The 16028-nt window shown below is 49.1% G+C and overlaps 1 protein-coding gene across 4 annotated transcripts in view; it reads right to left on the reverse strand.

The window, feature by feature from the left end:
* GBA2 (glucosylceramidase beta 2) overlaps window positions 1-16028 on the reverse strand; it is a 258273-nt gene that overhangs the window by 66329 nt on the left and 175916 nt on the right. For all 4 annotated transcript variants that reach the window (XR_014969056.1, XM_085627706.1, XM_085627707.1 and 1 more), the window contains 2 exons: window positions 15100-15204; window positions 13787-13894 (listed from right to left, as the gene is read on the reverse strand). Coding sequence is in view for 3 of the 4 variants with exons in the window: in XM_085627706.1 (XP_085483832.1) it covers window positions 13787-13894; window positions 15100-15204 (213 nt within the window). In the remaining variant the exon portion in view is untranslated. The remainder of the gene's footprint in view (window positions 1-13786; window positions 13895-15099; window positions 15205-16028) is intronic.

Here is a 16028-nt window from a genome sequence, read left to right on the forward strand (position 1 = left end):
GCATCATTACGACGGAGTTGGAATGGTGAGACATGGTCCACATCTTCTAAATACATTTACCAGAAGACTTCTACCACCAGATTTACTTTTCACATAAGGAGGGTTGGGGCTGGGACAGGCCCCACTACTATTGAGTGGGAGAAGGATTGTGCTTCGACCGCAACTTCTTTGCCTTACCTTCCCAGACCGCCTTAGGGTGGATAAAGGCACACTTACCGCACAACTTTTAGTTGTGCCCGGAGACCAAAAATCATGAACAAATGTAATGCAGTTCCGTGACCACCATCTTATTTTTGCAGTCTTAGTAAGTTTTGAAGTATTGTATGTTGAGTCTATCTGCAGAGGTCTAATGAGAGGCATACATTTGGTCAACTATTCTCCATGGCCTTCTGCTCACTTCTTTGGGCGGGCAACTGGCAAACCCTCTAGATCTTGAATCGCCAAAGGAAACCACACAAGTGCAAGAAGATTCTGCAGCGCAGACTGGAAGCATGACTTTTATCATGGGCCTTTCCAAACAAAGGGACTCTGTTTCGCAGTACGGTTAGCGGGTCAAAATTCTGGCAGACTGTGCTGAAATCACGTTGATTGGAGTGGGCTGGGCCGGCCAGCAGTGGGAGGCACAGGGAGAACAGAAGAGCTCCTTCAGTCAGAGCTTTCCTGTGCTATCTTGGACTTTGAAGAACAAGCCCTTGGAAGAGGCCGAGGGGTACTACACATAGCAATTGCGTCCCTCTGTAGCATAAGTAGCACAGTCAGCTCCCCACCCCCCTTCACAGGAAGCCATGTGTAGATCAGTTTCACAGACATGTAAAAGCTGGCAGGATCAATGGCAGTTTCTTGATGCTCAGAGTGAGCTGAACCTAAGGGGGGGCGGGCGGAATACTCTTTATTCCTGGTACATGGCATCTTTGTGAGCCTTGGAATGTTAGACATAAAGATAGCGAGGGGATCTGAGGTATTGTCGATGATGATCTCGCCAGCACCAAGTCAGATTATAACCCATTACAGCCAAAGACTGCAGAGTACTCAATATGTCCAGAGACACCCACATGGAGGTTCCAGGTGGATGCATCAGCTGACTCTCCCTTTTGGTGGAGATAGGAGAACACACAAGTATTTACCAGAGGTGTCATACTTGAACGGGAAGCCTTTAAAGTGTTTATTAGGATGGTCTCTACTTATGGTATTAAGACTGTCATTAGGCAAATAAATAAACTGGAAGAGGAACGGATCGATCTAGACAAAAAGGTGGTGTCCGTTCATAAGTGTCCAGCGAGGAGGGACACACTGAAAGACCACGCAGAACAGGAGGACAAACATCAGGCCAAACGTTACATAGAATATGTAGCCAGGCAACACAGAGAGGGCGCAGAGTGGGGCACCTACTGGTCAGGCCAATACATGCAGACAGTGCCGACATCCGTAATTGCAGACAAGGCTGCCAACATATTTATACATACATACAAGGGGAAATTAATGAGACATTTGTGCGGTATTATGAGAAGCTATACACACAAATGGAGAGCATAGACCAGGAGGGTCTTACAGAATATGTGAACGAGTTTCCTCTGCCGAGACTAGATGCCACATCGAGAGCAGAATTGGAGGCCCCTCTACTGATAGAAGAGATAGCCTCTGCTATGGGCTTACTGACCATCGGTAAGAGACATGGCACAGATAGGTTCCCTCCAGAATTTTATAAGACTTACAAGAATAAATTGCACCTCAGACTGCTAGTGGTATATAACGAGCTGTACTGAAGAGGCGAGTTACCAGCCGTGACAAGAACAGCCACAATAGTGGTCCTGCAAAAGTTGGGTGAGATTGTCTGGGTGTTCAGGCATATAGGCTGTTGTCTTTAGTGAAAACGGAATATAAAAACTTGGGGAAATTAATCAGCACACAGCTAACACCATACATAAGGATACTGGTACACCCTGACCAGAATGGGTTCAGCCAAGGTTGCATGCTAATATCCGCTAACTTTTTCTGGTGATGGACACGGCACCATGTTCGTGGTTGTCCCCTGCCATGGCCTTACCGATATAGAAACAGCCTTTAACACCTTATTGTAGCCTTTCCTGTTTGCTGTGCTACGCAGGATGGGGGTGGTGGGATAAACTGTTAACATGGATTCAACTATCATACACAAAACCATTGGGGATGTCTCCTTTCACTGTTGCTTTTTGCTGTAGAGTGTGTCTGAAGCGAAATGTCCATGTGGTCTGCCAAAGTAATGGAATGATTGAGGAAGTTCGGAGAGCTGTCTTGTTTCTGGAATTAGGATGAGTCCTGCCTGTTTGCAATACACCCAATATCTGACCCAAGTGCAGTGAGACCCTGTGCCTCCCGGCTTAAATGGGAAACTGACCTTTAAATATCTGCGAGCACAGGTATACAATGAAAACACTAGGCTGCAGGGGTTGGAAACCTGGGGAGGGTTCTTATGCCCATTAAGAATTCCAACCATTCCTGGAGCAGCTCCTTTTTGAGACAATTGGGGAGAACTGCCACAGAGGTGATGCTGATCACAAGAAAGGTCATTTTTAGGTCGAGCCTTAGCGCAGCACGCATGCGCTGCTCGAAGGATATGGCCTCTTGGAGCTGACCAGCACTTCGCGCACGAGAGAGCAAGCTTGTGCTTGAAGTCCTGACATTATATTGGCCTTTGCGTGCGTCTTCCTTAAAAGACAGCACACAAGTGGGTAAAGGCGGGCGCATGTCCCGCCTTTCCCAGCCAATGTAACCGCCCACGGCCTAAGGCTTGCGGTTATGCGCACGGGCCACGTGTTTTCAATTATCGTGCCCAGACGCGGGTGCGATAATTGAAAACAAATGGGCTGCTCGCTCTCCCAAGTGCACGCGCACCACTTGCAGGCTTTCTTCATCCATTGCTGGCCTCGCCACCCCTGACCCCTTTGCTCTCCGCTTTCTGGCTGATGATGCATTTTTCATTTGACTCGCATGCTGTGGTTGGCAGGTCCCATCTTATAGATGTAAAAGAGATTAAAAACTGATATCCGTGTTAGTTTTGTTGGCTCTCGGCTAGTGGGGCAATAGATAAGTGTGCTTAGCACCAGGTCTCTGCACTGTCATTTTTCTGACCCTGACTTCAGTCCTTCCTTCTGGTTGAGTGCAGTTTAGCAAAGGCCATTTTTGGGAGATGTTCCAAGGTTTTTCTTACTGGTGGAGGCTCCATGAGACTGCATTCCTCTCCTCTGGCGTCATGTTACACGCACAGCGCCAGAGGCATTTATGGGGGTTCTAGATGGTTCACCGCCTTACTGTTCACTTAATCATTCATTCTGTCACCAGGTTCAGGATATGTCGGGAGTATAACGTAACCTTAGTTTCACTATTCGATGGAGCGCGCGGCTTTCTGTAAGCGCGTCAATGTTCTTACTCACGGGGAAGGGGGTACAGAGTTACCACTACAATGTTAAAGTCCCCACATTTCCAACCCAGAGGGCGTTACCCCGCTTCTTAGAGTGACCGATCTAGGCAGACAGGTGACAGAGCCATGCAACAGCGCGATCTGCTCAGGAGGACTTGTTGCAACAGGGGTCTTGCGCGTGCGTGCAGATAAGGCAGGGACTCGGAAGCTTTCCATACGCAACGCTCGAGAGACTTAATGAAACTTATATGAACATAAGGGAGGAAAAGTGTGCACGGGCGCATGTTGACATTGCGCACGATTCACCTTGTTTCTGTGGGCAAATATCTGTTGGTCAGACTATTAAAATGCTTTTGGAAACAGGGCTTATTACACTCCGCTGGTGCAGGGGCGGGGGGGGGGGCGGGGTAACATTGTGAGTGAGAAATTCTGCACAGGGCGACAAGAGCAAAACAATTGCACCGAGCAAAGAATCACCTGATAATTATATTTTGCAAGGATCATCCTGTGCAATCGAGGGTGCAAAAGAGCCCGGTCTAAGGTGCAGCGCAATGCATATAACCGAGCGACTAGACAGAAAGCACATTACTGGATACACCCAGGTCCCAGTGCCGCCTTTTGGTCACAAGGGCACTGCTTACTTTTCCCCTATTAGGGTTTGCTTATATGTGTGGTGCAAGACACTCTTGCTGTGCGTGCCCAAGGGGACTTTTTGCACACTGTCAAGTTCCCTGGTTGTGTTGCTTCCCTGTGACCCATTCATCCCCCCTCCCCCAACAATACCACTTTATGCTCACACAAACTTTGTAAGGCAAGATACATACGAGGCGGTTTCTGACGCTGCGTATCATATATGCTTTTTGCATGTGAGCCGTTTGTGATTCTCGTAGGTGCTTCTTTTGTTGTGAGGAGCAAAATGGTTTGCCGTTGGGCCGCCACGCCTCGAGGGAGGGAATTGATTAGAGGGCAGACTTCCCTGGCAGTGGCCATGGACAAGATCACAGTCAGGTGGTGCTAGCTGACAAGTGTCACACAGCCAACTTTTTTTTTTTTTTATCCGACACGTCTTTGCCCACCGTGAAGTGCGGTTATGTTTTTAGCACTAGGCAAATGGGTTTAAAAAAATCCCAGTTTAGAGTGTGGTTGGCAGGGTCAGATTGGCCTACAGGGCAACCCGGAGGTCTGGTCTGACAGGTCAGTATGTGGGCCGTTTCTTTGTTGTTGGTGGGCCTGTTTTACACTGTTGTACAACTAAGCTTAAACACATTGTCAAAGCCAATAGCTCTGGCAAAACACTTATAAGATCCCAAAGGCGAGACCGTTTGCCTATGCCAATGCTTGTTTAAAGGAGTGAACAGCCTTCATCTGATCTAACATGGGCACGTGAAGGAAGAGGATCGCCAGTGACAGTACCATTAGACCTTTAGGAGGGGGGGAAAGGCAACACCGAACCTGGAAGCATATTACATGGGGCCACAATTAATATGGCCACAGCTGTGGCTGGGATGTGAGATGGACCAAGAAGGTCAGAAGATAAGAGTCACATTTAGATGGAAAGGTCACTCGTGTTGCTGCTTAATGCAATTGCATGTCGCAGCTCGTATCCTAGGGCCCTTCGTGTGGCAGCATACTGTTGGAAAAGGTGGGCGCCGAGGGCCGACCCGGGGTTGGTGTATGCCTGAAGTTTGGGAATCTGTCTAGATCATATGATAAACCCCATAGGCAGGAGGCTGGGACTCTAGAGGAGGGAGGTCTGTATGCCGGAGGTCCCTCCTTACTTTCGAATTAGCAAAAGAAGAATAAAGATTACGTGCAGGATTGTTTAGGGTATATAAAGCTGCAACAAGAATAGCACATGGGCTTTGAAGCAAGGTCTGAAATGATGACGCGCAGGAACAACAGACATGCGGTAATAGCGTTAGTCTCATAGGTCATGGCTGAGATAAAGTTGAGGGTTGAAGCTTGGGAGAGAACAAATAGATAAAGAATGGATTCCTGGCATACCTAAAGTCGGTTATTAGAAAACATTGGTTCTAGTTCACCCAACTGAATTATCTACAACAAGAGACACTGTACCCGCATATATACCACAATGTACCCTGGCACACCCGGCACTGGTTCAAAATGTATGCAGATGCATGTGGACTTCTTACACATGGTCTGGGAATTTGCCTGCATGCAACAAGACTGGCCAGAAGTGGCAGAGCTGACTAAAAAACATCTCAGCTAAAACACTGGTGATTGATCCTATGGTTTCCTTGCTGGGCTGTACGGTGTGAACCAAGGCCACTCAGCAGCTGGGTAGAATCGCGGTTCTGGCCTTGATATTGGACAAAATAAACATAGCTATGGCTTGGAAGGCGAGCAGCGCACCATACATTAAGAAATAGCAAAAAATGTTAATAAACTAGTTACAGTAGAGATAGCCAAATTATATGTTCTCTTTAAATGAGATGTTAAAGGGACGCCCATTGATGTAGAATGAATGTGGTCCTGCTGGTTACGGAGGCCTAGTCTGGGGTCAATCTACTGTGAGGCACAGTGCTAACAAACAGCTAAGTTCTTTTAAAGCTGTGGACCCGTTGATGGGGGGCAGGGGGAATCAAAAGACTCCTGATGTTTGACCAGCTGTCCGGGCAGTGGACTATTCAACAGTGCAAGTGAAGGGCAAGAAGGAAGCAAAAAGGCACTCGAGTTAAGTGGCAAGTGTGGCTTTCGTAGAGTATCTGTGGCTGCAGGGTGGAATCAAAACAGATATATGTTGTCTGCATGGTCTGGAGCCGAATGTTAGATGTCAAATGGAAGTAGTCTATGCTTCGAGGGGGAATGGACATGTTGGGGTAAAGGTGCACGGATTTCTTGATTTCCTTCTCTTGTTAAGGTTTCTTCTTTTTCTCATTTAAAATAACATTCCCACCCAAAGCAGAATGGAAAGTGAGTCAAGTAAATGCGGTCACCAATCGTTAGCCTCTTAAAGGACCAATGGTATTGAACTTTTCTCATTCCGATGAAAAGTGAATAAAGAACAATGTAATAAAAAGGAGAAGTGTGAGGCTGTGGGAACTTAAGACAGGGTGGATCACCAATACTACTATGGTTACCTGAGCCACTGACACTTCACACACTGTTTGCAACATCTGAGAGAAAGGAAGCCTGGCATGTAGCAAGACAAACTCTTCTTCCAAGAAAGGGGCTCTGGTTCAGCCCCTCTCTCCTAGGACTTTGTTCCACAACTGGGGAAAGCCAGAGTGCCAACATGGTCAATCGGGCTATTTGGACTGGTCTCTGCTGGGAAGAACAGGCCTGTACTGGGGAGCGGCAACAGTCCTGAACCAGAAAAATGAATATGCTACTTACCAGTATGCATCTGTTCTTGGCATGTAGGGCTGCTGACATTCATATCTGTGCATAGATCGCCGCCTAGTGTTGGGTCCGGATGTTTGCACGTTGTTGTCCTGGAAGAGTCTTCGAAGTATCCTGGGATAGGTGACTCCTCCCCTGGACTACAGTGCGCATGGGCATCCTCTCCATCCTCAGATTGTTTTTCGCCATTGTGGTAGTGATGGAGTAGATACAGAAAGTGATGACCATGCTATACAGTAATTCTGAGAGCTGCAGCTGCTACAGGCGCCGGGGAGGAGGGTGGGCGATATGAATGTCAGCAGCCCTACATGCCAAGAACAGATGCATACTGGTAAGTAGCATATTCAGTTCGAGGCATGTGGGCTGCTGAATTCATATCTGTGCATAGAATACATAGCAGTACCTCCTATTAGCGGCGGCTACCAGTGCCAGCTGCAGCGGTCTGAAAAAGAGTTTTGAGAACAGCCTGTCCTACAGCTGCCTGCTGTTTTGATTGCACATCTACACAGTAGTGTTTGGTAAATGTATGTATAGTGGACCATGTGGCTGCTCTACATATTTCCTGTAAAGGAATGTTTCCCAGGAAAGCCAGGGACGCCCCTAACTTACGTGTTGAGTGGGCCCGTGGGGGAATCGTTAATGTGCGTTTAGCCTTTTGATAGCAAATTTGAATACATTTAACGATCCATCTGGCTATACCTGCTTTGGAAATGGCGTTGCCCTTGTGCTGTGGAGAAAAGGCAACGAAAAGTTGTTTTGTCTTCCTGAAGACCTTAGTTCTGTCTATATAGTACATGAGGGCTCTCTTTACATCTAGTGTATGGAGCATTCTCTCTGCTACATTCTGTGGATTTTGAAAGAAGACAGGCAGTTCAATAGTTTGATTCATGTGGAACTGCGATATTACTTTAGGCATGAATTTGGGGTTGGTACGTAGTACAACCCTGTTTGCGTGAACCTGTATGAATGGCTCTTGAATGGTTAGTGCCTGGAGTTCACTAACTCTTCTTAACGAAGTGATTGCCACTAGGAAAGCTACTTTCCAGGTGAGGAATTGAATCTCACATGAATGGAGAGGTTCGAAGGGTGGACCCATCAGTCGGGTGAGGACCAAGTTGAGGTTCCACACCGGTGCTGGTGGGTGTCTTGGGGGAATTACTCGTTTAAGTCCCTCCAAGAAAGCTTTGATGGCAGGCACTCTGAATAAAGAGAGGTGCTGCCTGTTCTGGAGATAGGCTGCTATTGAGGTCAAATGGATACGTATTGAGGTGTATGCCAGATTGCATTGGTATAGGTGTAAGAGGTAACAGATTGTATTTTGAATGGATGCGTCTAGCGGGTTAATGTCATTGTTGTTGCAATAAATGACAAACCTCTTCCATTTAGCTGCATAGCAAGCTCTGGTAGTGGGTCTCCTGGCCTCCTTAATGATCTCCATACAGTCAGGTGGCAGGTTTAGGTAGCCAAACTCTAGGACTTCAGGAGCCAGATTGCCAGGTTCAGCTGTTGCGGATCTGGGTGCTGAATTTCTCCATGGTTCTGCGTCAAAAGCGCGGGTTTGATCCGCAGCCTTTGATGCGGCACCACGGAAAGTTCCAGAAAGGTTGTGTACCATGGCTGGCGTGCCCATGTTGGAGCAACCAGGATGAGTGTCATTGAGTGCTGTCGCAGTTTGCGTGCCACCAGCGGTATCAATGGCGCTGGGGGAAAAGCGTACGCAAATCTGCCGGACCAGTTCATCCATATCGCATTGCCCTGCGACTGTGGATGTGGGAACCTGGCGGCAAAGCTTTGGCATTTTGCGTTTTCGCTTGTCGCGAATAGGTCTATCTCTGGATGACCCCACTGCTGGAAGTACGGTTGGAGTACTGATGGGTGTAACTCCCACTCGTGCATCTGGTGGCTGTGTCTGCTGAGCAGATCCGCCATCTGGTTGTCCTTGCCTGGGAGGTGTTCCGCCAGGAGGAATATGTTCCTCTGAATGGCCCACTTCCACATGCTCTGAGCCAGATGAGACAACTGTGGAGAGTGTGTTCCTCCCTGTTTCTGTATGTAGTACATGGCAGTCATGTTGTCCGTCCGGATCAACACGACCTTGTTGCACAGATGTACTTTGAATGCCTTCATGGCTAGGAAGATTGCCAACAGTTCCAGAAGGTTGATGTGCATTTTCTTTTGTTGTGTTGTCCATAGTCCCTGCACTGTGTAATTGAGTACATGAGCTCCCCATCCCTGGAGAGACGCGTCCGCTGTCAGTATTATTTGTGGAACAGGCTCTTGGAACGGTCGGCCCTTGCAAAGGTTTTGTGGATTCCACCAATGCAGAGAGGTGTATGCCCGACCGCTCACCAACACTAGGTCTTTTAATTGCCCGTGAGCCTGATTCCATTGACGTGCTAAGCACTCCTGAAGCGGGCGCATATGTAGACTCGCGTGTGGGACTATGAAAATGCAGGAGGCCATCATGCCTATCAGCTGCATGAACACTCGCGCAGGAAGGGAGTGTTGGGGTTTGAACTTGGAAATCAGCATTTGGATGCTGTTGATCCGCACTAAATTTGGCTGAGCTGTGGCTGCCAGAGTGTCTATGGTCGCACCTAGGTACTGTTGTACGTGTGCGGGTTGGAGATGTGATTTTAGGTAATTTAGTGAGAATCCCAGACTGTGAAGAATCTGGATGGTGCGGGACATGTGGCTGGCACATTGCTGGGCTGACTTTGCCTGAACAAGCCAGTCGTCCAGGTAAGGGTAGACGTGAACGTGTTGCCTCCGTAGATGGGCAGCCACGGTAGCTAGGCACTTTGTGAAAACTCTGGGTGCTGTTGTCACTCCGAAGGGGAGGACTTTGAATTGATAGTGCTGACCCTGAATGGTGAACCGGAGATATTTTCTGTGTGATGGGTGTATGGGTATGTGGAAATACGCATCTTTGAGGTCTAGCGTGGATAGGAAATCTCCCTGTCTGAGGAGCGGGAGAACCTGCTGCAGGGTGAGCATGTGAAAATGCTCTGAGAGAATGTATTGGTTGAGGGGTCTCAGGTCTAGGATAGGTGTGAGTGACCCGTCCTTTTTTGGTATTAAGAAGTACAGAGAGTACACCCCTGTTCCCTGCTGGTGTATGGGCACGACCTCTATTGCGTCTTTTTGCAGCATACTTAGCACCTCCTGCTGTAATAACGCTAAGTGCTCTGAGGACATAGGACGGTGCCTTGGCGGTATGGTGGGTGGAGTGGAGGTTAATTCGAGACAGTAACCGTGTTGGATAACATCTTTGACCCACCTGTCTGTGGTGATGGAATTCCACGTGGACAGGAACCGCTGGAGTCTCCCCCCGACAGGTGTTATGTGGTCGGGGGGAAGGGAGAGGGCGTCACTGTTTGTTCTTAGGGGAGGACCTGGTATTGCCGTAACCGCGTCCTCTGCCCTTGGTGCTGGAGCCACGATATCCACCTCGGGTGTTTTTACTCTGTGTGCCCGCTTTATTGTAGGTTTGCTGTGCCCCCTGTCCTCTACCTGCACCTCTATTTCCGGGGCGACGAAAGGAGCCACTACGAAATGTCTGCGTTTGCAGAGCCCCCATTGATTTCGCAGTGTCCGTGTCTTTTTTTATCTTTTCTAAGGTGGCGTCAACCTCCGGTCCAAATAAGTAGTCGGGGTTGACCGGTTGATTGAGGATGTTATTTTGGACCTCAGGTTTGAATCTGGAGATTCGTAACCAGGCGTGTCGTCGTGGCATGACGCTAGTGTTTATTGCCCTTGCAGCAGTGTCTGCAGCATCTAGTGCACACTTGATGGATGCGTTTGTGAGCAGTTGTCCCTCCCTGATGAGGAGCTCCGCTGCCTCTTTGTACTCGTCTGGCAGGTGTTGGAGTAGGGACTCTAGCATGTCATAGTGTGAGCGGTCGTAGCGAGCTAGGAGGGCCTGTGTATTGGCGATGCGCCATATGTTTGCTGCCTGGGCTGCAATCCGTTTGCCGGAGGTCTCTAGAACCTTGGACTCTTTGTCCGGGGGAGGAGCATCACCCGTTGTCTGTGAGTGTGCCCGTTTGCGAGCATTGGCAACCACAATGGAGTCCAGAGGCAATTGGCTCCTAATGTACGTGGGGTCCCCAGGTGGGGTTTTGTATTTCTTCTCGATCCTGGGGTTTATTACCCGTGCCCTGGTGGTCTCTTTGAAAATGTCCTTTGCTGGCTTGAGGACACCTTTTAACATGGGCAGAGTTTTTACAGTCCTCTTGGAGGATGCGAAAGTGTCCACCAAGAAATCATCCTCGATAGTGTCTGAGTGGAGTTGCACTCCATGATTGGCTGCGGCCTGTTCAATGAGGGCGTTGAATGCAGCAGTGTCCTCTGTGGGGGACGTTTTTGCGCCATAAAGTTGTCTGTCCTGTGTATCCAGAGCGGCACCTGGCTCTACGGGGTCATCCCAGACCTGGTCAGGGTCTTGCTGGCCCTCAGGGTCCATGTCTTCGGGGTATGTGGCGTCGTCACCCATGTAGTCCTCCACTGCATCCGTGTCGGAGTGCGTTGGAGAGAATGATGGATCTGTGTAAGAGGTGTGGATGCGTTCATAAAGAACTGGTTCCAATTCCGCCGGCATTTTTTGTTTTAGCGGGATCCTATAAGAGTCCAAAGCGCGCCCTGAAGTGATCTTCCGCTTTCGGAGCATAAGCCTGCCGGTGTCGGCGTCGATGAAGTGGGACGGCGATGTCCCAGTAGTCGAGTGTTCGGTAGATGGGGACCTTGTCTGGGTAACGCGGGTTCTGATTTCGAACATCTTCGGCGCCGTGGATGGCGGCAAACCAAAGGTGATGTTGGCCAGTGCCGAAGGTGCCTTCTGTGCCCGTTTTGGTTCGGAGCCCGACGAGGTCTGGAGGGCTGCCTTTTCCCTGATGCGTTGCAAGGACGCTGCCACTTGTTGCACCTGGAACGCCGACGGTTCTTTGGCGCCGAGAGGTTCCGTCGAGGCAGGTGTGGACTTCTTCGAAGTCACCGGGTCATCGAGCCGAGGAGGGGTAGTAGCCGTCGACGGCGTCGATGAATGTACCTTAGTAGGTGCCTTCGAGGTGGATAGCGATGCAGTGGCCATTTTCACCCTGATGGCTGGTGCCGATTGCTTCGGTGCCGGGGGCCTTGGCGCTTTGACGGTACCGATGGATTTCCTTTTTGGGTCGGCGCCGACATCGGCTGCAGCGAGTTCGGCACCGAAGTCCCTTTTGGTGCGGTCGGAGCCGACGGGTTTGGCTGGCGTCGAAGGTGTGGTGGTCCTCGAGCCGACCAGTGTCAGTTTCACTTTCGGTTTCTGTTGAACCGGTGCGATGATTGGTTTCGGTTTCGTGGTAGGGAAACCAGTCTTTTTAGGTAACAATGGCTCTCGCTGAACGTCCGTGGCCGGGCCAGAGGGCGGGGCCGAGGAACTGCGGGATTGGTCTTGGGTAAGGCCCGAAGGCGATCCCTCGACCGGAGCCGTCGACTGATTCACTGGGATATCCTCCGTTTGGACGGGTAGGCCTTGCTCCTCGCCGGAGCTACCTTCTTCGGCCCCTAAGGCCTCGTCGTAGTCTCCTACCTCATCGTCTGCTTCTTCCCTGTGAAAAAGCTCTTCATCGACATCTTCCGATCGGGAACCGTGTTCGGAAGTGGGGCTGGAGGGTATATTTTCCACGCTTTCGACATCTTCGTCCTCGGTGCTGAAGATGTTGGTTGGGGCCGGTGCCGCTTGCTGCGCTACCAGTCGCGCGGCTCGTCGATTCCGTAGAGTCTTCTTGGATCGGAATCGGGCACAGGCCATGCATTTCGATTCGTCATGATCCAGTGAGAGGCATTTGTTACACACATGGACACCGCTTGAATGGGGTCCTCGATTCCATCGTCGAAGTTCGGTCGATGGTCGGATTTAATGGATCCGAAAAGTTTTAAAGTCGCTAAACTAGCCTGTAAGCTGTCGATACCGATCGGGAACAGTACCGTCGAAAACTAAAGGCCTTTTGGCCTGAAACTAGATTTTCCTAACTTGAGTCAAGATAAGCACATCCGAACCCAATGGCGGAAAAAAACAATCTGAGGATGGAGAGGATGCCCATGCGCACTGTAGTCCAGGGAAGGAGTCACCTATCTCAGGATACTTAGAAGACTCTTCCAGGACAACAACGTGCAAACATCCGGACCCAACACTAGGCGGCGATCTATGCACAGATATGAATTCAGCAGCCCACATGCCTCGAACCATATATTTACTTCATAGAACCTTGAACCAAGTAGACTGCTAGCCCATACCCAAGAGCGCGCAGGAGAGCTTCTGTATATAAGCCTCCAGTAGTACATTTATGTTGGGCTATAAGCCTATTAACGACTGTACTGGATTGGCTACCTTTAGTCTACGCAGCGAGCTCCCATGAGTGGAGCTCACATGGCACTGGATAAACCAACAGGTCCAAGGTCTCCTGTCCTGGCGGCCACCACAGGCCTATCTACAGCTAGGCTCCCTTCCTTGTGAGGTTCAGAGGCCACCACTGGCGTTTCTACAGCTAGGCTCCCTTTCTCATGAGCTTCAGAGGCCACCACAGGCCTATCTACAGCTGGACTCCCTTCCTCATGAGGTTCAGAGGCCACCACAGGCCTATCTACAGCTGGACTCCCTTCCTCATGAGGTTCAGAGGCCACCACTACCTCATCTACAGCTGGACTCCCTTCCTTGTGAGGTTCAGAGGCCACCACTGGCCTTTCTATAGCTAGGCTCCCTTCCTCATGAGGTTCAGAGGCCACCACAGGCCTATCTACAGCTGGACTCCCTTCCTCATGAGGTTCAGAGGCCACCACAGGCCTATCTACAGCTGGACTCCCTTCCTCATGAGGTTCAGAGGCCACCACAGGCCTATCTACAGCTGGACTCCCTTCCTCATGAGGTTCAGAGGCCACCACAGGCCTATCTACAGCTAGGCTCCCTTCCTCATGAGGATCTGAGGGCACCTGGACTGTTGACACCTAAAGCGGATTGCAGCATCACTGACCGCACAGAGTCCTCACCTGGATCACCAACATCATGGGGGACGATGTTCTTTGTTTTCACCATTGACACCTGCCCGTTCATCAGGTGTTGCCTGCGCCTGCTGTCCTCCTTTAGCACTGCCAGGGCTACGGTGAGGGAATAAGACAAGACAAAAGGCTACAAGGTAAAACACAGATAAATACGTGATCAGAGGAACTGATCGATTGTAATCAGTACGATATATTAAAAGAGACATGGCTTTCATTATGCATCTCATTCAGGAAGCCACAAAGACCGGGGTTTCTTTATCCTTTTTAATAGACTCTCATACTTTAATGTATTTTTATTTCCATTTTCATTTACAGATACCTTGCTTTCAAACCCTTGATATGTAACTGCATAGAATTATACTACGACTGCTCCATATTTATTATTTCTGTCTCCTCTATTGGACAGCAAAGGTCTGTGGCCTGCCAGAGGGAGGAGCTTGGTAAATTCATAAAATTACTGCTTCACACTGAGGAGGTCACAAAGAACCGGACTGCAGATTTGGGATCTGACTAGGTCTAGTTATCCATTCAAAAGTGACCATTCTTTAAGGGGGAAGGAGGACCTCACACACAGTACGAGAGACACAGCAGACAAATCCAGAAACACGTGGGTCAGGCATGGCTCAAATGCAATCGGACACAGGTCAGACACAATCAAAGTGACAGACAACAGATCAAATTAATGACACGCATGTAAGATACAAGATGAAATACCCAAAATCGGAGGAACACAAGGCAGATACAATTAGAAAGACCCAGGTCAGACATAATTGGAGATTCAAAGGCTGATACACCGAGGGCTCATATAATCAGAGACACAGGTTCATAAAATCAGAATACAATAGGTCAGATATAGTCAGAGAAGCATAGGCCAGACAGATAGAGAAACCCAGACCAGATACAATCAGATATGATGCAAGCTTTACATGAAAGTGTCTTCGTGTTTGCAAGCACCTTCTGGGAAAACAATCCTTGTGCTGGACGTCTTCCATGGTGAAGACACTTTCATGGAACAACTATGCATACAATTTTTAACATGTATACTACTCACATAGAGGGCTCCTGGGAAAGGAGCTTAGAGGCTGTGAAAGATACTTCCATTAAACAAACATGAGCTAATTATCTGTGCAAACCTTGGTTAACCCCAGGCTCAAAATCATGGCCAGTGACAAGTTTTGGCTGTATGCTCCTACCTTTTCGGGGAGACGCAGGCATGACACAACCACGCAGACAAAATGCAGACGCAATAATACTACGATACACAGCTAACATATGACACAGCCCTCTCGGGCCATACTCACCCATATCATACTGAAGGCTGATCTCTAGCTCAGGCCACAGCATAATCAGGGCAAACGAAGCATAGAAGTGCACATCATAGGTGTTGTACATCCTGTACTCCTGGCCTGCAAGAACAAACCAGAGGTGGTCAGGCAGTGGGGACACAAGCATATTGACGTTACGTCTTCCTTCTCACTACCAGCTGAGTCAGACTGGAGAACAGGCCTCCCCTTAACAGACTGCGGATACTCTTTGTAAGTACAACAAATAAGTCTCTGGGATTTAATGAATCTACATGCGTGTATGTGTGTGTCTGTCTGCTGGTGTGTTTATGTATGTGTGTGTCTCATGCGTGCATGTGTGTGTCTCCACATGCATGTCTGTCTGCATGCATGTGTGTGCGTGTTCCGTCATCTCGGCTGCGTGATCTCAGAGTGTGTGTGCATGCTGTATCCTGTCCATCTGCCTGTGTCTGGCTATGATCTAGGAGGGCAGGTCTGCTCAGTTACTCGCTGGTGTTTTGTCATCTCTATACAAATGACCGATTTATCACCTGTCGGAGTACAAGTGCACTGCTATTTCCACAAGTGGAACTTGCCTGCCATCCCTAAGCTATGTGCAGCTGGTCCATCGCCGTTATGTATGTAGCATGTCCATCATCTCGTGCTGTACAACTCCTCTATCATCTCTACACACAAGTATTTAGCTGCTCACCATCTCAAAGAGAGTAGCTCTATCATCTCCAAAAGCAAAACTCCATTACAAACTCAAGGCTTGAAGCTCCTCCATCAACTCAAGGCTTGAAGCTTCTCCATCAACTCAAGGCTTGAAGCTTCTCCATCAACTCAAGGCTTGAAGCTCCTCCATCAACTCAAGGCTTGAAGCTCCTCCATCAACTCAAGGCTTGAAGCTCCTCCATCAACTCAAGGCTTGAAGCTCCTCCATCAAC

Source organism: Triturus cristatus, chromosome 2_1 (assembly GCF_964204655.1).
Source record: "Triturus cristatus chromosome 2_1, aTriCri1.1, whole genome shotgun sequence".
Taxonomy (NCBI): Eukaryota; Metazoa; Chordata; class Amphibia; order Caudata; family Salamandridae; genus Triturus; species Triturus cristatus.